This window comes from Arthrobotrys flagrans (genome assembly GCF_004000055.1).
Source record: "Arthrobotrys flagrans strain CBS H-5679 chromosome Unknown unitig_9, whole genome shotgun sequence".
Taxonomy (NCBI): domain Eukaryota; kingdom Fungi; phylum Ascomycota; class Orbiliomycetes; order Orbiliales; family Orbiliaceae; genus Arthrobotrys; species Arthrobotrys flagrans.
The window spans coordinates 2,655,158-2,675,999 of NW_027137551.1; the positions used below are offsets into that span (position 1 = coordinate 2,655,158).

General features: G+C 46.3%; 8 protein-coding genes across 8 annotated transcripts; 5 read left to right on the plus strand and 3 right to left on the minus strand.

The window, feature by feature from the left end:
* Nucleotides 1-3,348: 3,348 nt before the first annotated feature.
* DFL_006131 (uncharacterized protein) lies at nucleotides 3,349-3,987 on the plus strand (the record flags this gene model as incomplete). The annotated part of the gene is made up of 1 exon (XM_067635501.1): nucleotides 3,349-3,987. The coding sequence occupies one exon, from the start codon at nucleotides 3,349-3,351 to the stop codon at nucleotides 3,985-3,987; it is 639 nt and encodes a 212-aa protein (XP_067489923.1).
* Nucleotides 3,988-4,758: 771 nt separating this feature from the next.
* Nucleotides 4,759-6,112, minus strand: DFL_006132 (uncharacterized protein; the record flags this gene model as incomplete). Its single annotated transcript, XM_067635502.1, has 2 exons — nucleotides 4,759-5,706; nucleotides 5,789-6,112. The coding sequence occupies 2 exons, from the start codon at nucleotides 6,110-6,112 to the stop codon at nucleotides 4,759-4,761; spliced, it is 1,272 nt and encodes a 423-aa protein (XP_067489924.1).
* Nucleotides 6,113-7,495: 1,383 nt separating this feature from the next.
* DFL_006133 (uncharacterized protein) lies at nucleotides 7,496-9,167 on the plus strand (the record flags this gene model as incomplete). The annotated part of the gene is made up of 3 exons (XM_067635503.1): nucleotides 7,496-8,367; nucleotides 8,437-9,087; nucleotides 9,143-9,167. The coding sequence occupies 3 exons, from the start codon at nucleotides 7,496-7,498 to the stop codon at nucleotides 9,165-9,167; spliced, it is 1,548 nt and encodes a 515-aa protein (XP_067489925.1).
* Nucleotides 9,168-9,988: 821 nt separating this feature from the next.
* DFL_006134 (TPR repeat) lies at nucleotides 9,989-11,294 on the plus strand (the record flags this gene model as incomplete). The annotated part of the gene is made up of 4 exons (XM_067635504.1): nucleotides 9,989-9,991; nucleotides 10,103-11,046; nucleotides 11,103-11,186; nucleotides 11,246-11,294. 4 exons carry the CDS (start codon nucleotides 9,989-9,991, stop codon nucleotides 11,292-11,294), a joined length of 1,080 nt encoding a protein of 359 aa, XP_067489926.1.
* Nucleotides 11,295-13,177: 1,883 nt separating this feature from the next.
* On the plus strand, nucleotides 13,178-14,396 carry DFL_006135 (uncharacterized protein; the record flags this gene model as incomplete). Its single annotated transcript, XM_067635505.1, has 4 exons — nucleotides 13,178-13,229; nucleotides 13,298-13,964; nucleotides 14,029-14,169; nucleotides 14,246-14,396. The coding sequence occupies 4 exons, from the start codon at nucleotides 13,178-13,180 to the stop codon at nucleotides 14,394-14,396; spliced, it is 1,011 nt and encodes a 336-aa protein (XP_067489927.1).
* Nucleotides 14,397-14,523: 127 nt separating this feature from the next.
* On the minus strand, nucleotides 14,524-16,939 carry DFL_006136 (uncharacterized protein; the record flags this gene model as incomplete). Its single annotated transcript, XM_067635506.1, has 4 exons — nucleotides 14,524-15,002; nucleotides 15,068-15,650; nucleotides 15,713-16,863; nucleotides 16,921-16,939. The coding sequence occupies 4 exons, from the start codon at nucleotides 16,937-16,939 to the stop codon at nucleotides 14,524-14,526; spliced, it is 2,232 nt and encodes a 743-aa protein (XP_067489928.1).
* Nucleotides 16,940-17,675: 736 nt separating this feature from the next.
* DFL_006137 (uncharacterized protein) lies at nucleotides 17,676-18,597 on the plus strand (the record flags this gene model as incomplete). Its single annotated transcript, XM_067635507.1, has 2 exons — nucleotides 17,676-17,888; nucleotides 18,070-18,597. The coding sequence occupies 2 exons, from the start codon at nucleotides 17,676-17,678 to the stop codon at nucleotides 18,595-18,597; spliced, it is 741 nt and encodes a 246-aa protein (XP_067489929.1).
* A 1,291-nt stretch (nucleotides 18,598-19,888) lies between these two features.
* On the minus strand, nucleotides 19,889-20,842 carry DFL_006138 (uncharacterized protein; the record flags this gene model as incomplete). Its single annotated transcript, XM_067635508.1, has 2 exons — nucleotides 19,889-20,692; nucleotides 20,771-20,842. 2 exons carry the CDS (start codon nucleotides 20,840-20,842, stop codon nucleotides 19,889-19,891), a joined length of 876 nt encoding a protein of 291 aa, XP_067489930.1.

Genomic DNA, 20,842 nt, shown 5'->3' on the forward strand with positions numbered 1-20,842 from the left:
GGAAAATTTTTGTATTTATATTTTAACCATGGCCTCCTGTTAATTGCTTTTGTATATTCCGAGTGTGCCTATGTAGTCGTCAGTTTGGTAAAGAGCCGTATATGCATGTGTAGTGTATGTGTAAAGGTATAACATTTATTGGCGGAGAGAAAACCATCGCAGTTTTTCTTATTCATCGAATTCAAATTCGGAAATCTTAAGGTCGGGTTGTGCCACAGAAAACTCTCCACGCTGATCGACCGATCTGCGACGAAAACCCAACAGCAACACAATAGACTCTAGCCCTTTCGCAATGGAGCGCAGTGCAGGAATATGTATGTATGCAGTGCGATATTATATTAGTATTCCTGCTTATAACTCCATCTCGAACAGAATGAATCAATTAGTATGTTTTTTTTTTTTTTGATAATCGGCTTCTCACGGATAACCGTACCAATACAGCGCCCGGGACGAGGTTCGCCCATGAATTGAAAGTCAAAATACGTAATTTTCGGTCTGACGGGATATCCAGATCCAAAGCGCCGAGACCTGTAGGCTTTGAAGGAAGCTCCGAATTAACATCCGGGTATCGATTCCTGTGTTGTACCGATCGAGGGACTGGTTCTATAACTGGCCTGCTCATTCGGCTTCATACGTGGTGATCACCAGTCAAGGATATCAGGGTCCCTCCATGTCCAGATATCCCGCCATAGCTCTAGGATTCTCATGTTTACAATCCTTGATGCTAGTTTGTTTCGTTACCAGAGCTTCCCTTTTTCTTGGCCCTCTCGCTGCGAAAAAAAAATGGCTGAATAGGTATCAGACCTTGAGATTCTTGCTGCCTTGAATCGAACGGGTTATCATAGGACTTGTCGTTTCAAGGATCGATATGCGCTCGATCCGTCTTCCGTATCTGCGCAATCACAAGCGAGTTGATACACTTTATGCAAGATGTTTTGATACGCTCCACTTTAAAGATCTCAGTGAGTTTCCCGAATCTTCACTGGATCCTCATTGAATCAAGAGTAGGTGCGTAGTTGAATAGAAGACAATCGTGGCGGTGAAACCCAACGTCTCAAGGCAACAAAGACTATCGACTTGCCACCAACAATCAAACCCCATGCTTGTACACTAGTTTCCATCAATCAACTAGGCAGTTAAGGCTTGCGTATCTTCTCCGCAAGACATTGTTCAGATAGGAAGATACCCGACTATAGACATCGCCAATTGTTAACAGTCCCGCTTTCTATATCTAGCATCCCCAAGATATCATCTCATCGTTCACCAACTACCATCCTAACTTGGTAGGCATGAAACCCTCAATTGTGATACCAGGGTCTTTCAGACGCGGGATCGCTTCCGCTTGAGATATTCCTCCACCCCCCTGCCCCGGCTGTTAACTTAATCTCGCACACGATGTCTTTCCACATGCAAAGATCGAGGAGAAGAAAGGCTAGGCCGTCGCGCTGATCCGATGCACGGGATCCGGGAAATTAATTCGAAAAGGTTTATGTTTAGCAGTTTTTTCTCTCCCTCTCCCCAGGTTTTCCAACGGCTGACGGGGATATATCGCCAGCTGTTGTTGTGAGAACCCCACCCAACTATTCGTCCGCTGTTTGTCGGAATGGATTAATTAGACACTTGCCATTATGGCATCAAACTGCACAACCCCGTATATACTTTCTGCCAAATAGAATAAAATTTCCCAATGCATGCGAATTTTTGATGAATTGAAACGGACATGAAAATAAAACTTGCATTGTACAGTTTAGTAGAGGATATTCATTAGAAAAAGCGGAGAGGAAGAATAGTGGAATGGGTAGTCTAGACTTTCTCTTCCTGTTGAAAATATCTTAACTGAGAGTTGTTCTAACTTTAATGAGCAAGTTGAAAGTATTTTTCAATGCGTAATATTGGTAGGTTTTAGCTAGTATCGCTATCATCCGTCCAAGACATTCAGCCCTTAAGGCCTTCTAGAAATGTCCCGACTGACTGACGTTGAGGCAAAAGGTGGTACGATTTAGCGTTGGAGAGCTCAAGGGAAAGAGACGAACGTCCGCAGCAGTGAACCAGCACTGAGCGAAAATCTCGACACTCTGTACAGAATCGGACGACTTTTGACGCTTGCATTCATATATTCTATTTCACTGATGAGAATGAATAGAGCAAACAAGGAAAGTTATTTAAAAAGTATGCAATGCCCTTACTATATTTCCCCACTAATTATTTTTATTTTTATTTTTATTTTTAAAATTGGATAAATTCATGCTTTGAGTTTTTGTATATCAGGCGAACCCCCAAATATATCCCAAGATGTGCAGTCCCAAATTTTGAGATTCCAGATTTAGAAACAATTGCACCACGCTCGTCCACCCCTTGCGCAAGCTCCACATTTCTTATGAAAGAGTGTGTGGGAAAAAAGTGAGAGAGTGGAGCAGTCTTCTCTCACACACAGGCGCGGAACAAGGGGTTAGTCGTTGTCGAGCCATGTCGCAGAAAAAAGGGCCCTGGCGGTTTCAGCGAGCTGCTTGGAACGTTCTAGCGGCCTTCGATCGGGGACCCTGATGCTTGCTCCACCTTCCATAATCCAACGGCGGGCTTGTTGACCCTTGCCTCGTTTATTCGCTGCATGACAGCCCCTCGATAATCCTGCCATGAACAAAGATGATGGCATACCGAAGACGCAATTGCCCTACAAATTAATCCGATGATGATGCCGAGGAGGGTGCAGGAATTCACGATGGGAAATACCCCCCAGTCGATTACCTGCCTTGGGAACATCTAGCGCCGAAAGCCATTGTTACCCCTTGTGCTGAATGTGTCAAATCGCTTCTCACCAGAGATTCGCTTCCTACCCGAGTTGAAGAGGAACAGTACACCACTCTGTGACACCTTGCGTGCATTGTTTCGAACGGCGCACACTTTCTGGCTCATTGGTCTGTTTTGTATAGTTCATTAATCCTTTCTTGATCTCTTCTGTATGGACGAGGGGGCGCATGTTAGAGGGGACTTATTTCCCTAATTAATTAATTTGCTTTTTCATTCCAGCGGGATGCAAATAAGTATAATAGTGCTTGTCTACCTCCCAGATTCCTACGATATTTCTCTCACTACTTCATTCACTCCAATTAACAATTAACTACCAATTGCAACCTAAAGTATTTCGCAGAGCGGAACTTTGTCCATTCCTTTACAGCTAAACATCCGGATCAAAATAGAAACACTCACTCGCCAAGGTCTCATACATTCCTTATATCGATATCAATATCTTGTCAGCCGGCTTGACTTTTATCGACATCAACATCTCCGAGACATCCACCACACAAACAACACACAATCTATAACAAAACCTCAATAAAACTAGCCAAAATGTTCAAGATGCCATTCACCCTCCACACCTTCCTTGCTCCCCGCAAGCCAGAATCCTTCCCTCCTCTTCCAGTCCTTCCTACAAACGCCTCTGCCGCTCCGTCTCTCTTCGAAGACCTCTACCTAGAAGAAGACATCGTATTCGATGAAGTCTTCCTCGATATCATGGGTCTTAACGAATCCGCTCCGGCTCCACGAAATGCCAACGAACCAGTCTACATCCCCAGAAGCGACTCGATCGTTGCACCTTTGCTGATGGCCAGGCGAAAAGCCAGCCTCGCAAACTGTCTCAGCGGTCACCCAGCTGCTCCTTTCGAACTTAAGAACATGGATCGATTCAGACAGACGCGGTCGAAGTCCGTATCCGCAGCCAGCGCTTTATACACAAAGCAAAAGGCCGACTTGTTGAAACCTCTTCCGAGTCTACCATCCAAGGCTGAGATCCCTTCTACGGAGTGGTCTACATTTAATGTTTCCCCTGCACCTCCTTCGACTAGCAACTTCACAAACTATTCGATACACAGGAAGATGTCGACACCAAACAGATTCTTGAGTGTTAACTTTGCCGGTTCGAACGGCATTCCTATCCCCGCTTTGCCGCTATCGCCTAGACAGCTAGGTGAACCCTCGAGTCTCTAGACGGTCTTGCTCTTTTTTGATTTTGCTGTCTTTTCATCTTTTTCTGTTGTAAATATATTATTTCTCTCTTTAACCAAGTTTGAAAAGACGAGTCTGTTTAGCGCTGATGACGACGATAATGGTTCTTTTTTGCACTGATTCGGAAAAAAAAAAAAGCGAGTGGTGTTCTTTCTCTTGCACTCAGCATTTTGATGATACATGCCTTATCGTTTTTGGCATTCTTTCTTTTTGGGAGGCAGTTAGTATATATAGACATTCTTTTTTGCATATTTGTTCTATCGTTATAATATGTACAAACGCCTTTTTCAAAAGCGTGTTCAAAGAATTTCATTACAAACATCTACACATTTCTATTTTGTGTATTTTCATCGGTGCGAGTAAAAAACCTTTCCCTTATGACAGTTGTTCGCTGTCTTAATTTTACTATCTATCGATGGTGCTCGTTTGATAGGAATACCGTTAATATCGGGATAATATTTAATCTCCTAAATGTCTAGCCTGTTCCCTGCTACATATGCCTTCGGTAATAATTAATCAAAGAAAAACTCCCATGGATGACGCTGTAATACTTACAGTGATGCAAATCTATATGCATCGACCAATCCTGCCACTCATGGACAGCCTGGTAAGGGGTAAAAATGTACATGAAAAAAAGGGTAAAGTGGTTGCTTGAAACTCGAGATCGGGGATGAACCTGTTATCCCACCGAAAAACTCAGCCGGTGCAAAAAAAAGGCCTGTCGCTCGAAAAATGAAAGCGTGGATGCTGTTTCTAATGCACCCCGTCCGTCCCATTCGCCGTGACACCGTTGGCGGCTGGCGTAACACCATTGGTGATGGTTGTGACGGTTGCGACGGCCTCGGGAGACTTTCCGTAAACCTTGCAACCGGTCAAATACCCCTCCCACTCTTTCAACGAGGCTTGCTCTTTAAGCCCTTGCTTAATAAGCTCGACGGCATCCTTCCAGTCATCCGTAACACCGGCGATAACCAACAAAGCGGCCGAATTGATGAGGCAATAATCCATAATCGGATCACCAGCTGGGACCTCATTCCTCAAGATGGATTTGACAATATTCGCATTTTCCTCGGGTGATCGACTCTTGCACTCTTCCAATGGATGTAAGGAGACTCCAAAATCCTTGACCGGGTGGAGTTCAAACTCCTCAATGGTAGCTAGCGTACCAGGCGGGGAACCGGGAGGGGCGGCGACAAGTCTCCAGCAGAATGTCTTCCCGCATGGGGAAATTTCGTCAAGACCCTTTCCGACGTCACCACACACCACCATCCCCTTTTGGCAGCCCATGAGCCGGAGTACCTCGCTGAAAACCTTTCCGAGTTCTCGGTTCTTGACGCCGAGGATGCGAGCTTCGATCCCTTCGATCGGATTGGAGAGGGGCCCGACGACATTGAAGATAGTGGAGAAGCCGAGTTCTTTACGAACCCGAGCTAGAGAACCAAGACTGGTGTGATAAGTTGGAGCGAAGAGGAAGGCAAGGTTGGAGTGGTCGGTTAAGATTTTGCCGACAGTTTCGGGAGGGATACTGAGGATGAATGGGCCTCCGGCAAGGGCTGAGATCATGTCGGAACTACCTGAGACTGAGGTGGCCGCACGATTGCCATGTTTGGCGACGAGAAGATAAGGCGATGCAAGGAGGGCAGAGGTGGTGGAGACGTTGAATGTATTGTGACCGTCTCCGCCGGTGCCGACAATGTCGACCTGCGGTCGGTTAGAACAAACTTTAATCAGTTTTATGTTGTGAATTGATTTGGAAGTTTTTACGAAACAGAGAAAGACTTACAAAGCCACCATGGTAGTTATTACGCTTCAACAAGCGCCTTTTTGTCGCAAAGTCTTTATCATGGAAATCGATTGGGACTCTAACGGCAGCTTCTCGCATAACATTAACGACTGCATTGACAATTTGCGATTCGTAGTACAGGCCTGAAAAGGTCAAGGCCGTGAGGAGAGCTGCTCGCTGATTGTCGCCGACTTCACCCTGCCCGAGAATTGCAGCAAAAGCGGCCGTAACTTCGGTGACAATATCCTGAGTAACGACCTTTGATTCGGCATCCTGGTATTGGGCCAGGAGCTTTAGAAGCGGTGTAATTGAGAGGGAGGCCATATCGCTTCTCCTTCCTCTATTATTATTCTTCTAGATCCGAGCTGAGGATATACTGTCTCCCACGGATTCTTTCTTTTTTTTTTTTTTAAAGAAAAGTTCCCGATATCGAATTGAAGGGACCGACGGGTTTATTTGAGTGGGATTAATTGGCTTTTGTTTGAAAGAAAGCTATCGATTCAGCAAGTTCAATATCGGAGATCGTGAAGAAGACAGGGATTGAAGCTACGACAGCAATGCATGGTATGGACACGATTGGGAGGAGCGAGGGGTTGGGTGTAGACGGAGTGCAGATATTAATAACGGAATGGTGGTCGGAGGGACACGCTGAAGTCTGGAGAGGAGAGGAAGAGGGAAGAGAGGAAGAGGTCAAGTCGAAGTTGGCTGTCGAGTCACACCCAAATACGGACGTTTGATGGAGCGGCGCCGGTTCCGTTCAGGCTATTTTAATCAAAATCCACCACGCCAAAAATACTCAAGCAAGATATCCATGCTGGTATATTAAGTAAGTACTTCTAAGTCTTAGTACTTGAAGCTCAAAGAGATTTAGAAATAATTGAGATTAAGTGGCTTTGCCATAGTCGATAGTGGGTAGGGGACCGGTCCATCGGGTCTTATCGATAAAGAGTCGGACGACGTTCGCATATATTCGCGGCCTCCAATATTATAAGCCCCTGCGCCGGACCCCGCGGGTCCACTCCTCTGCTTGCTGACATTGCATCGTACCTGATATATATTGCAGTCAACCGACAGCTGGATCCTGAGAGGACTCTTCTTTTCAAGAGACCTTCCGTCCTTCCTGCAGCTGCGGGCCGGCCGACTCTGCGCTTGCATCTGGAAGAGTCGACCATCTCTTCTGGTCGGTCGGTGTAGTCTCACCTTTTTTTTTTTTTTTTTTTTTTTTTTCACTCTTCCCAGCTAAGCCAGGCCGACAAACCCTGCCCGACGTCGAGTTCCTTCCATCCATTTCTCCCACCAATTCGGTCGGCCGGTCAAACACCAGAAAATCGGCGACGTGAGAGCTCAGGCCGAACAAAAGATTTCACTGGAAAACCTCACATCTCCAGAAAGGAATAGAAAAGGCTTTCACGTCGTCTACCATTTCTTTACTTTGTTCTCTTTTTGTCTTTGCTTCGTTTCTTTTGAGTATCAAGTTGTCAATCGAATCCAATCGGTTCTTGCCGGCTGTTCCAGTATACCTGTGCGGAAAGAACCCTTGAACTTGCGGGCGAAAATTTCTTTGTGCTACCAAAGCCAACCAACTTTGATCCATCGATATCAAACCTCCCAACATTAACGAAATTAACGAGAAGAAAACCACATTCTCGAATCACTTACTGCTGTACCTGGAGCTCCGGTAATCCGGTAGGACATTCTCTTTTCACGATGCGACCGTTCACAAGGTCCATCGGCCATGCCCAACGGCATTCCGGCTTCATCACATCTTCCCTGGTACGGCGGTATTCCGTACCACGTTCGATACATGCCCGAACCATATCCACCATTTTATCCAGATATCCAGCTGCACCAGAACGGGGTCAGACTGCATATCTAAACCAATCTTTTACTTCGGTCACTTTCCGGGGCTTCCATGCTTCGACTTTTCTGAGATTATCCGATGCCAGCGGTAAGAAGGAAGGAGAGGATAAGACTAGAGATGGCGAAGAACCCGGTAAAGAATCCAAGGAAGGAGAGGGCGAACAAAAGGAAGAGAAGGAGAAGAAGAAAGAGGAGCCACCTCCACCCCCACCTCACGGAGACAAGTCACCTTTCGCCGTCTTCATGGAAACCCTGCAAACTGAATTCAAGAAATCCAAGGAGTGGAACGAGTCGACAAAGGCCATCGCAGACCAGGCCCAACAGTTTACTGAGTCAGATGCCGTGAGGGCAGCCAGAGAGGCGTATGAGAAGTCTTCAAAGGTTGCAGGTGCTGCCACATCCGCTACCGGCGAGACCCTGAAGAAAGTCGGCGGTGTCATTGGGAAGGGTGCTCAGTGGACATGGGAGACTCCGGTGGTGAAGGCGGGTAGAGATGCTGTGAAAGCTACTGGCCAGGGTGTCGAAAAGATGACCAGGCCAATCAGAGAAACAGAGACATACAAGACCGTCAAAGGCAACGTCCAGGAAGTAATCGATGATGGTAGCAGCAGCAGATATGGTGGTTATGTTGAGCGAGAGGAGCGAATGCGCCAGAGAGAACTTAGGGAAGCTAAGAAGGGGCCAGGTAGGAAACATGAGCCCATGGTAGAGGACCCCAAGTAAGTAGGCACTTCCCCTAACCTTTTTTTTTTTTTTTTTTTGAGGATAACTGTGGCTAATAATAGCAGTGCCGGCACCAATGTCACCGTCCACAAAGATGCTGCCTGGAAGGAATCGTGGCGGGAGTTCAGAGACAGTAACAAGTTCATGCAATCGATGTTCAGTCTCCGGAAGCAATACGACGAATCTGAAAACCCATTCATATCAACAACTAGGAACATTGCGGACAGAGTAGCTGGCTTCTTCGCTGAGAACGAGACAGCACAAGTCATCAAGAAGTTCAAGGAAATCGACCCAAGCTTCCAGCTTGAACCATTCCTGCGTGAGCTTCGAGAATGGATCTTGCCGGAAGTGCTAGACGCTTACGTCAAGGGAGATGCCGAAATCTTGCAACAATGGCTCTCTGCCGCTCAGTACTCGGTTTACTCTGCGCTGTCAAATCAATACAAGACAGCAGGACTCCGATCTGACGGAAGAGTTTTGGATATCCGTAACGTTGATATCATGCACGCGAAGTTGTTAGACCCAGGCGAGATCCCAGTCTTCATCGTTACCTGCCGTGCCCAGGAGGTGCACGTCTACCGAGACATCAAAACTGGCAACCTGGCAGCCGGTATGGAGGATCGCGTACAGCAGGTCACCTATGCCATTGGCTTGACCAGGCTCGTCGAGGATATTGCCAACCCTGAGACTGGCGGCTGGCGCCTGATCGAACTCCAGTAAGTCTATTCCCTATAATACCATTGGAAGGGCTTTGCTAACAGCATATCGCAGGAAATCCGGCCGAGATTACATTTGAATAGAGCCTCTTTTTTCTCCCACTAATTATTACCAGCTTCAAAAGTTTTCGGCATAAAGAGGCCAACCTCCCGACTGCATTGTACATATTCCATTTCTGACCGCATGGGGCTCCGGCATGGCGTTTTTGCTCGACTTCTCACCACTCTGTTATCCTCCAGTGCGCCGTTTTCACTTCTTATGTATATGATTACATCCACCATTTTCTAGCTTACATGCAAGCAGCTCGCGATCTTGTTTGCGGCTCCGATGGCAGTTTGCCCGAGAGCCTCCTAAACCGCCAACCCTCTGCCATCAGCGGGCATCCTCCATGTTAGCGATGTCTTCTTGTTCTCATTTTGAAAAATTATCTTCGATGTTGTGTATTGTCACAAGGGAGTACCTTAACATGTGAATATACATGGGCATGCCCACATTTTTGTATATAACTCGAGTACCGGGGCACTACGATGCTCCGACCCGAATGTTTATATCCTGACCCGATAGGGTAACCCATTTCTCAGCTGTGCTGAAGGGTAGTTATATTTGCTATAGGTCTCCAGATACTGTGGGGCTATGAGCTATAAAAAGCCTGAAACGTGGTTTTCAGGGTGCATTGTGCGTGTGTTGTGAAGAAGCCTCGGTGTTTGTTCCCGCTGTGTGGAAGTCGATGGAACAAAGGCGAACTGACCGGGGCAGTTTCGTTCAAACCTCCCTTCCCTTCCGTTCTCTTTCAGATCTCAACCTCCTAGACAATATCCTGACCATCACTGGGAGCTTCATCGAGATCTCAAAGAACACGTACCTATCTCCTCTCTTCTCTCGCACGGATACTTCCGAGCCATGGTAAGCTTTCCCCTCCCACCTCACAGAATGAAAACTTTGACCGCTTTTGGCTACAAGGCTAGCTGGCTGCGGGGCAACAGCCAAAAAATTTTGCTCATACAATGATTATAGGCGTCCGAAACAAAGAAAAGACTGGCATTAGCCATCATCGACTTCCTCCAAACATCTGTCTCCGATGGCACCCTCCCAGCTGACGAGAAAGAATCTGTTGAAGCCGCCCAGGAACTGATCTCCGGTGCCTTTGGTGTCAGCATGAATGACCCAGCCGCAATGAAGGAGGCCCTTGGTGGCCAGAGCTTACTCAAGATATACGAAGTTTTCGAAAAGATGAGGGCGAAGGGTGCTGGCGCCGCTGCTGCTAGCTCACCTGCCGGTTCCGCCTCAGCGGCTTCGCCGAAAGCCTCAAATACCCCCAGTGTAGAGGACAAGGCTTCGGCTGAAGCTCTCAAGGGCCGTGGTAACCAGGCTATGGCACAGAAGAAGTACCCCGAAGCTATCGATCTATACTCGCAGGCACTCAAGCTGGTCCCGGGAAACCCGATTTACCTATCCAACCGAGCTGCCGCTTACTCTGCCTCCTCACAGCACGAAAAGGCTAGGGATGATGCACAGGCAGCGATCGAGGCGGACCCTGCTTACTCCAAAGGATGGAGTCGTTTGGGATTGGCTAAATTTGCACTTGGGGACGCGAAGGGTGCGATGGTTGCTTATGAGAAGGGTATCCAGGCCGAGGGCAAGGGTGGTAGCGAAGCCATGCGCAAGGGCTACGAGACCGCGAAGAGAAGGGTTGAGGAAGACGAAAGTGCACCTGTTAGCCCACCACAAGAAGAGCCACTTAGCAGAGGATCTTCTGGCAGCCCGTTCGGTGGTGCTGGTGGCGGCGGTATGCCAGATCTTTCTGCTCTTGCGGGTATGATGGGTGGTGGTGGCGGCGGCTCCGGTGGCCCGGGTGGAATGGATTTCAACAGCATCATGAGCAATCCTATGTTCGCTCAGATGGCCCAGAGCCTTATGTCTAATCCATCTCTGATGAACAACTTGATGAACAATCCAAAGTTCGAATTCCTTTCTTTGGCACTTGGGTGTGAACTTCGCTAACAGCTGCAAATAGAATCAAGGATATGATGAGCGGAGCGGGAGGTGGCGGTATGCCGGATATTGGTGCTTTAATGTCCGATCCTTCTATTGCCGAATTGTAAGAGATAATTTAACGCTATTTTTTCTACGTCATTTTGCTAACATTGTCTACTATAGGGCTAAGAACTTCATGGGCCCCGGCGGCGGCCCAAGTTCTAAGAAATAAAGAGCTCGGTATAGTAGCATTCCCACGGTGTCTATATCTTCCATAGATGATCATAATATTACGGAGTTTGGCTCTCTCTTTTTTCCTTTCCGGAACGGCTGTCATGCCGACGGTTCAGCTTTGTAGAACGTGATCACGCAGGCTACCTTGACTAGGGGATTCGGGATTTTCTACCTCATCTTCTTTGTTTCACTCGAGCCAAAATAACCAGTACATTCCGAGGCTAGGTTTTCTTTGACGCCCATTTTCTGTTTTCTATGGCACCCGTACACCGAAACAAAACACGAAGGAAGGACTCTCGAATGATGAATGATTCTATATGAATTCTGCAATACCTAAATGACGCCTCTGCGTGTGAAATCTATGGTTCACTTTTCGAGGTGAAACCTGGACGAACTGCTCAGACGTTTGTTGCGGACCAAATCTACACTTGATCTGACGAGACTTGCTATATTCCCCTTTGTTAACTTCCTTCCACTACCCCCTGTTGCTGGTTTTCTGCATTCCTTATCCAAGGGTAACACTTAGCTATAGAAGCATAAAGAATGAATGGATGGATGAATTCGGTTTCCGTATCATGAGTGGTAGTTATGACTAAATTCGAAATAAAATTACCAAGCGGAATGACATAAACACGCATCATGCGCCGTCCGTACGGCACCCTGCATAGGTATACCTAGCCTGGATTCGAGGCTAGCGTAGCTCCCGAAGTGTGTCGGTTTTCCGTACTCCAGACCCACACTTTTGCATATTCAAGCTCCAACCCACCCCATCGTCCCAATGCATGTCTTCAATACCTCCAGTCCCCGTGTTAATCTTTCCTTCCGCCTAGTCCTCTTTTTACCTAGAATTATATATTTCTTTTTGGTTCGATATCTCTGTCTCCATGCCGTCCCCAGAATTGCTCCTCATACTGAAGCCTACGTCGTTATGCCTTATTCCTATTGATGTCATATCGCTAAGAACCACTCGCCGCATACTGGACTTTACGTCCCGGACTTAAACCTCAAACTCCGTTCTTCCCCAATAACGGCTTTAAAAACGGAGGAAATTCGTAATTGAATCATTGATTTCTAAGCCGGTGACGTGTAAAACGTGATTCCGGGTTTAAACCGTCTTTCGGCCGTGAAAATTGGTTGAAATGTGAAAAATATTCTATGGTGAAGTCTCGAGTTTTGAGGTTTTTGTGGTGGAGATAGTTGGATGTGTTGGGGTTGTGGTGGGAAGTCGCGGGGGGCTAAACCGTTTTTGGAACAGAATATAGGCGATTGAGATTGCTATCCGTTTTGGGAATGGTGACTTTGCTTCAGCATCGGAATCTGACAGGGACTGGCATGTTATGTTGCCTCTAACGAAGCGAGATTGTGTAGTTTTCGTTAAAAGAGAATAGACGAGCGGGAATCTCTGAATATCGTTCATCATATCTTTCATGTCTACGTATATTTCGAAATACTTGTGAGTACCTAGGTAATTGATTACTGAATTTGGGATATCTTGGTTTCCTCAAAACCAATTAATCAAAATTCCAAGAGCTCTAGTTCTCAATCCTAGCTCAAAAAATCGATATGGGTGGTATTTTGAGGCTTTCTTGATGTTGCGAATAGAGTTAGGCTGGCTTCCACGGGCGAAATGCTAAACTCCGTGTCCGTGGTGAACCCACTACACACGATGCATTCATACCCTGAAAGCTAGTAATGTAATCGATTCTATGATATTGAATTTACTTGCAATTATGAGCGACGAGAAAAGTATTTAAAGGGCTGTGAACTCCCCTTCAAAGTCCTGGAAAATCATCATCAATATCAGCACTATTCGAATATATTCTACTAAAAACCAATATTGTCAATAGAGTTATATATTTTCCCTTCTAAATATATTACAAAATGGTCGGAACCGCTCCACTTCAAATTAATAACCGCAATGTTGGTTCTCTTGGTAAGTACGCCGATTTCGACTATGAAATTCAATACGGTTTTTTACTAATCACGCCTACACTATGATAGGCTTCGGCTTAATGAACTTCACATGGCGGCCCATCAATACTCCAGACGAAGAAGCCTTTGCCGCTATGAACGCTGCTCTAGCCGATGGCGCCAACTTCTTTGTCTCCGGCGAGTTCTACGGCACTCAAGATCCACAGGACAACCTCTTCCTCATCAACAGATACCTCACAAAATACCCAGAAAACGCAGAAAAGATTGTTCTATCTGTTAAAGGCGGCGTGAATATAGCCGTTCGCGCACCTGATGGTTCGCCAGAAGGGATTAGAAAATCAATCGACAATATCTTGGATAAACTTGAAGGAAAAGTGAAGCTCGACGTCTTCTGTATCGCTAGAGTCGATGCCTCGAACCCCGTCGAAACTACTTGGAAAACAATCAAGGAAGAATATATCGACACCGGTAAGATTGGAGGGTTGTGCCTATCAGAGGTGTCCGCTGCTACACTCAAAAAGGCGTTGAAGATTGTTCCGGTGTCAGTGTTGGAAGTTGAAGTTTCACTCTGGGCCACTGAGATTTTTGAAAATGGATTGGCGGAAGTTTGTGCTGAGCATAATATTCCTATTGCGGCTTACTCACCGCTTGGGAGGGGGTTCCTGACGGGCCAGTTGAAGAGTCCTGAGGATATCCCGGAGGGCGATATGAGGAGATATTTCGATAGATTTCAGCCGTAAGTCTATCGCTTTTGTTCTGGGTATATACATATTGGGACTCTTATTAACAATTATATTTAGAGAAAACTTTGGAAAGAACCTTGAGCTTGTTGAAGCCATCCAGAAGATTGCACAGAAGAAAGGTGTTACACCTGCACAGCTTGCTCTCGCTTGGGTTGTTCAGCAGGGGAAGAAGTTTGGATGTACCGTCATTCCAATCTTGTAAGTCTATTTCCCCTTTACTCGAAAGGACGTTTTTTTAAGAAAGATTTTGAGTCACTAACATATTCCTGTTTAGTGGTGCTACCAAGAAATCCCAGGTCGTCGAAAATCTCCAGGAGACTAGTTTGACCTCTGAGGAAATGGCGGAGATAGACGCAGTTTTGAAGAGCATTAAGCCAATTGGCGGGCGATACAATGCAGCTCACGAGGCAGCTTTGTATGCATAAATGTTAAAGGTGCAATCGGTACTAGTATTGCAGTCTAGGATCCCGTTATACATACATACATACTTAACGTGTACAACCAAGTCTCTTATTTCGATTACTATATATACCGCAATAGCCTTATGGCGCTTTAAACCGCCACAACTATGTGTTCGTAGATTTCGGTTGCCTCCCCAATAAACAACCCGGGTTGGAAGACAAAATCTACTGTATCACCCCTGACCAAGCCATTTTCCTTTCCTGGGACAGGTTTACGGCCCGACCGCTCCACATCCGCGGCATTTGCTCCATTGACCATCCATCGTTTATCGAATCGTGTCCCTGGCCAATCGAATACAATCTTATGGACTGTGAATTCAGACTGGAACATCAGTTGCAACGCCTGTGCATCTGATATTATCATTAACAATTCTTTCTCCGCACTGGTAGACATTCTTCGTTTGGCTGGACTGGTGCCCGCACTATTGGAATTGAGCAGCGGGACGAAAAGTTGTCTGAGAGTAGTAGCGATATGAGCCTGGTGGTCGAGGACTATTTCGGTCATGTTTGTGGGCTTGCGACGAACGTTGTCTGTGAACCAACGACCGCGGGCGAAGTGACCTTGTTTGGCTGTATTATTAAATTTTAGTACCGAATCTCTTGAATAACCGCTCGTTTGTAGAAACCGGACTTACTGTTCTTCTGTGTTTCGTCGAGACCCGCTAATTTGAGCACCCGGGCCTCCGCGTGTTCACTCAGTCCATACAGCCACTTCGACCAGATGTTCTCATATAGGACTTGATAGAAGAGATACTGGAAGAACATCTGACGTTTCATTCTTCTTTTTTCATTCCTCTTTTTCATACTCTTCTCACCTTCTGGAGTAATAAAATCGGATTCTTCGAAGTAGTCGAACTTTCTAAGTGTTTGCTTGATGGCTGGGAGAGCCGAGGGTGAATTGATTTTAATCGATGTTGTCTTGCGGGCGGGGATGATATATCTTTTGACCCAAGTGTTGATGCTGGCGAAGAGTCTGGATGTGAAGCTGCGGTAGTACGTTGCGTCTTCTGGGCCTTTATGTCCAGGTTTTTGTTTCCCGTTGGAAGGAAGGGTCTCGATAGTGATGTCTTTAAGATCAGCTTCGAGGTACTCGCATCCCCAGATGTACCTTTCATTATTCTCGTATGCTTCCTGGGCCTCGTCATTTACGTCTTGCAAAACCAGCTTTATTTCTGGGTCTACGAAAGGATGTCTTCCTCCTGTTTCCGCTTGGAGATCCTGTTCCGTCCAGCTATCCTTGACAGCATAGTCCCTAGATTCTTCGGGTGGGGGATGAATACCGGGTTTTTCCCAGAAGGTTGGAAGAATCTAGCTGCCCATCCAAAATAGCCTTTCTTTGTTTCAATGGGGCCAGGTTTACCGGGGTTTGGCTTAAGTTTAGTATCCGTTACGGTCTTTGTAGCAGGCACGGCCCGAAGCCCAGACCCAACCGGCAGAGACTCTTCTCCTCTCGTAAAGTTCTTTGCGATCGCGTATGTTATACTATCAATGGCTTCTTTGAACTCGTGTGGTGAAATCTCAATTCCCTGCCGTAGGCCCACAATTAAGGCACATTTGGCTATGACCTCGGCATCAGCGGTGGAGATTTGGGAACCGACATGCGGCAAACCAATTCTGAAGAGCTCGGTTATCATGCGTTCGACAGATTCTTGGAACCTGCTTGTGAGTCTCACTTGCTGGAGTTTGTCTCCTGATGCCTCAGTCCCATTTTTCGCATAATGTTGTCTCAAGAATAAATCTGTGGAGCTTTGTCCCAGAACCTTCAAGTTGTCGAGCTCCCTTACCATGCGGTCGAGAAAGTCTAGGAAATCATTTTCCGCTTGTTTTATTTTCTTCCGTTCAGCTTTTCTTGTCTCTTTCTTTTCTTTGTTGCGGTCTAACTTTGGATTCTCGTTTTGACTAGGTGGCTTCATTTGTTTAGATGTTGGTGGACTTTTGGTGATTGAGGTTTTGGGCACCTGGTCGGCAAATTTAACCGCTCTCCTAAGTGCCGAACGCGGTTCTGGTATCGCAGTCAATTCAGGGGTCCATTCTTCTTCCGTGTAATCCGCCTCTGAATCGATATCATCGTCGCTTGGATCTTCTTGCCCCGAACCGGTTTCGCTATCCGATGCAGATTCTTCGGTGACATCTTGGTCTAAGCCTGAGCCTGAGCCTAAGCTGTCCGACTCTGGCTCCGCCTCTGAGTTTGAGTCGTTGTCGGCATCTGGCGTCAAAAACCTGGCCTTTATAGCCCGAACTGCGACCTCTGAGTTTTTGGTGACTGCGTCACGTCTCTCCGCTACTTCGTGAAGGTCGTACACATGTTCCATCGCCTCCATGGCCCGTTCCTCAAGGGCTTTGAGTTCAGGATCGGGGACATAAGAGGGATTTACGCCTATGAATTCCCGAGAGAGGACATTTTCTAAGGCGGTGGAATTCCATGTTTCAGCTGTATTGACGTATTTCATAAGCATTTAGTATACCATAGATATAGATCGTAACGAACCTAGAAAGCTCTTACCCATTTTCAGCTATCTCAGCGGCTCTACAACCCCGCGACGGTGGCTGATACTTGTCGACGGGTTTTTAGAGTCGATATGAGGTCTAAAGATAGTTGATCCTATACTCCACTAGAAATATACAACTACGAGAAGCAAAGTATACGCAATATATAAATTAGAAGGAGAAAGCTAAACAGAAACTTGTAATTGACTGTGACTGGGAGATGAAGTTTGGAATCCCAGAATGAACGCGGAAATGCATAGAACTACGAGTTTATTCTTATTCTTATTATTAACATAGTGAACGCGTATAGAACACACTCGTCTTCATGAGTCATAAGAACTCCCTTTGAAACACCTGACCCTTTCAGCGTCTACAATCGAGACTGATGTTGGATCTGGAGTGGTCCCTTTGTTCCAGATCCAACGTGCAACATGACCATATCTTCGCCACAATTGTAGAATTGTTGCAAATTGTGCGTTGCAGGGATCCCTGCCAAGGCCTCTGCCGATTTGGGGCATCGAAGCAAGCGACGGTTTTACTTGTCACAATCTCAATCACGTCACGCGCGCATCGTCGCGGCAAATCTGCGCTCAAATCTCCGAACGTTCAGCTTAGCTAAGCACTCCCAAATGTTCACACGACTTCATCGTTAATCCTCCTCGTCTTCAGCTCACCAATACATCTTCACACAAGCTACTCAACTACCCCCCCATTAGATATTGGCACCAAATACCTCAAACTTGAGTTCGGCCAAAAATGCGATTCCAAGTCCGATACCTCGTCTGCCTGATGGCGGCGATTCAGTTCACTAGCTGCGTCGTAGACGCAACGTACCTCCCTCGTCGAATGTTCCAAAGACCAGGCGTCCAAGAGCTCCTCGCAAATTCAGCACCAGCCTTGGAAAAGCCTCTGCAGGCTTTAGAAACCCGAAAGCCGCCAGTTGAGGTCGAAATATTCGTCATGAGCAAGGTATGTTAGGCCTGTGGATCTTTTTCGTCTACGTCTAGGTTTCTTAATCCCGTTGGCCCTATCTGCACGCTAGAAACTGCATAATCATATGTTTCCCTTTGTCCGATAATGCAATCCGGGTTTATCAGGCTTTTGTCAAATCAATCCACCAAGTTCTAACGGTATCTTTTACCCCTTCTAGTGCCCCGATGCTCGCGACTGTGTTAGAGACCTTGTCCTCCCTGTCATGGCGCAAATTTACGATTCTGGAATTATTACTTTACGGCCAACTTATATCGGCACACCGGACGACTCGAATGCCGGGATGGCATGTAAACACGGTCCTGACGAGTGCCTCGGCGATATACTAGAGCTGTGCGCTTATGAGCTTCATAAGGATCGTCCACAAATGTGGCTTGGATTTATCAATTGTATGGGACAAAATTATCAGAAGATTCCGCAAGATGCACATGTTTCCAATTGTGCATCGGAGTACGGGCTCAGCTTTGAACAGCTAGAGCGGTGTGCAGCATCCGAAGACGAGAATAGAGGAATGGAATTGTTGAGGTCAAGTGCACGGAGGGCGATAGATCGGGGTATCTCAACTAGCTGCACCGTCACTGTTAATGGTAAGACGGTGTGTGTGAGAGACAATGGACAGTGGAAAGGTTGCACGGGTAGCAAAGAGGACCTGGTCCAAGAGGTCCAACATGCTTACGATAACGAGTAAGAAACGGAAGGGGCCGTACCAATCTTGTTCCGAGGCCTTGTGGAACGACAGTGGCTTTCGGGGATTCCCACCTAATTTTATGTCGTGGTGGTAACCGAGCAGCCTGGAAATGCGGAGGAAATTATTGCTTACACCTACATGCCCTACTTACATACGTTCGATCCGTGGAGGCGAATTTAATCATTATAACTCAACAAAAATAATAATGTCGAGCATGGAATGCTGAACCTGCGTTGACGCATGCACCATGCCAGGGTTGCCCTTCGTGTGCGAAAAAAATGATACCATGGTTTTGCTTGGGAAACTTTTGCTTTCTATTCGTGCCGATGGTTACGGGAGTCCGGGGTGTTCTTATTTATTCGTTCTCAAGCGTTTTAATGTATCTTTAAGTACTACTTACCTGGACGACGCAGGGAGTCCCGAGGAACCAACTTCTTGACTTGCATCGTTAGCACAACTTTTACCTTTCTGTTGTGTCCTTCTCGTTTTTTTTTTTTTTTTTTCCGTTCCTTTCAATGTTCTCATTTCAACATTCCATTCCAGTGCCGCATATGCGTCTCAATGTCCCATTCCTGAACCTGGGACCGCGGCTTGAGAATAGATGCTCAATCTGGCGCGGCAGGGAAAGTCCTCACAGGGTGGTCGTTGTGGTTAATTTTTAAAGCTAATAGACGTTTTATTACGTATGTATACTTGGTTATTCGGGGCTTGAGAACTCCGACTAACCATTGGTATCACATGGAGTGCTATGTCGGCACCCAAAGTTATAGGTTTTTGATTTTTAAAAAATTTTCGGAAACATGTATGCTGTTGAATACATAGAATGAGCCTTACATGCGTAGGACTTTCTTGGAAGCTCCTAGAGACCCGTGGCTTTTTCGGAAATGTCGAGGAATAGAGTACATAAATGGAAGAAGAGAATGCGGAAATACATTTTACAATGAAGCGAGGGTGTGACGAGGTTTCTTTTTTAGAGGGCTGAAACGTAACAGGATTCTGTGACGGTAAGCAAGGAGCGGATGGGATCGAACTTGAGGTAAGGTGGGTTGTTCTTTGGTAGACATCGCCAGAAAAAAAAACCATGCACAAACGTATCTTTTTCTTATATGCCAGAAAAGATTAACCGGAAAGAGAAAAAAAAATATTCTAAATAATATAGCAGGTGCACAGCAAGAGGGTATATTTGGTGATTATAAACGCCCGATCGCATTCGAAATTGAAAATGAAAAAAAGAAATCCGTAGTCGCTAAAGAATAGAAGTAGAACAAACCTGTACAGCAGCTAGAGAATTTTATATCCAATCGGTAGATCTGGAACCCCGGATTCTGATCACTTTGACTTGATCTTTTGAAACTCGCTGCGAGGTTCTTGCGCAGGCGGAGCATAGATCCGGACCACTCTGGTTCAGCGTCTCAAATGGCAACCGCTCCCGAATCGAGAGCTTCGGACCAAAGCTTTCGCTTCCAAGTGTAGAAGGAAATTCAAAGGACTGGGCTTCTGGCAGATGTGTCGAAACTAGAGTGGAAGCAGCGTCATCGACATAATGGTCGACAAATGTATCTGCATCGGTATCCCTATCGCGAATGTCGGCTTTGTAGGCAGATCTTAGACATTGGCTTGAGGCGTATGACCGCGACCTCGAAGCGTAAGAGTTGGATCTGGAACTAGAGACTTCTTTTGTAGTAACCACTACATTATGGTCCGCATTCCATGGCCACTTTCCGGATGAAAAGGATGCATATCTCTTGTGCTGCAAATGAAGCGGCGCAGTTTCTTCTTTCCCATCATATTCGTCATATTCTTCGCCGTAATAGTCGTAAGCTTTGCTCGACTCCTTGCTGACATGGTCGAAGCCGAGTGGGAAATTGTAGCTGGTTGGAAGAGGTGTTTTCGGCTTCGGTGATAGACTGATGGGTGACATTGGTTCTAAATCTAGCTTGAAGTCGAGAGTTTGGCTATCCGGGTCATTGCAGTTGCAGCTTAGCATATCGGTGTTTCCTAACGATGCAAGTAATGTACGAGACGGTAGATCGCAATCAACACACACCGTCGATGGGTATGAAAGCGAGTTATGATGGAAGTCTGTTGGCCAGCCCTGTGAAAAATGGATATGTTAGTTTTCCCTACGCATATACATTTATATTTTTTTAGGTGTCCTCAAAATTGCTCTTACGATTTGAACGCCCTGCTTCCTTCCGCCCTCCAACTTCTTCCCCATCGTATGTTTTGATGATGCGCAGCCCAT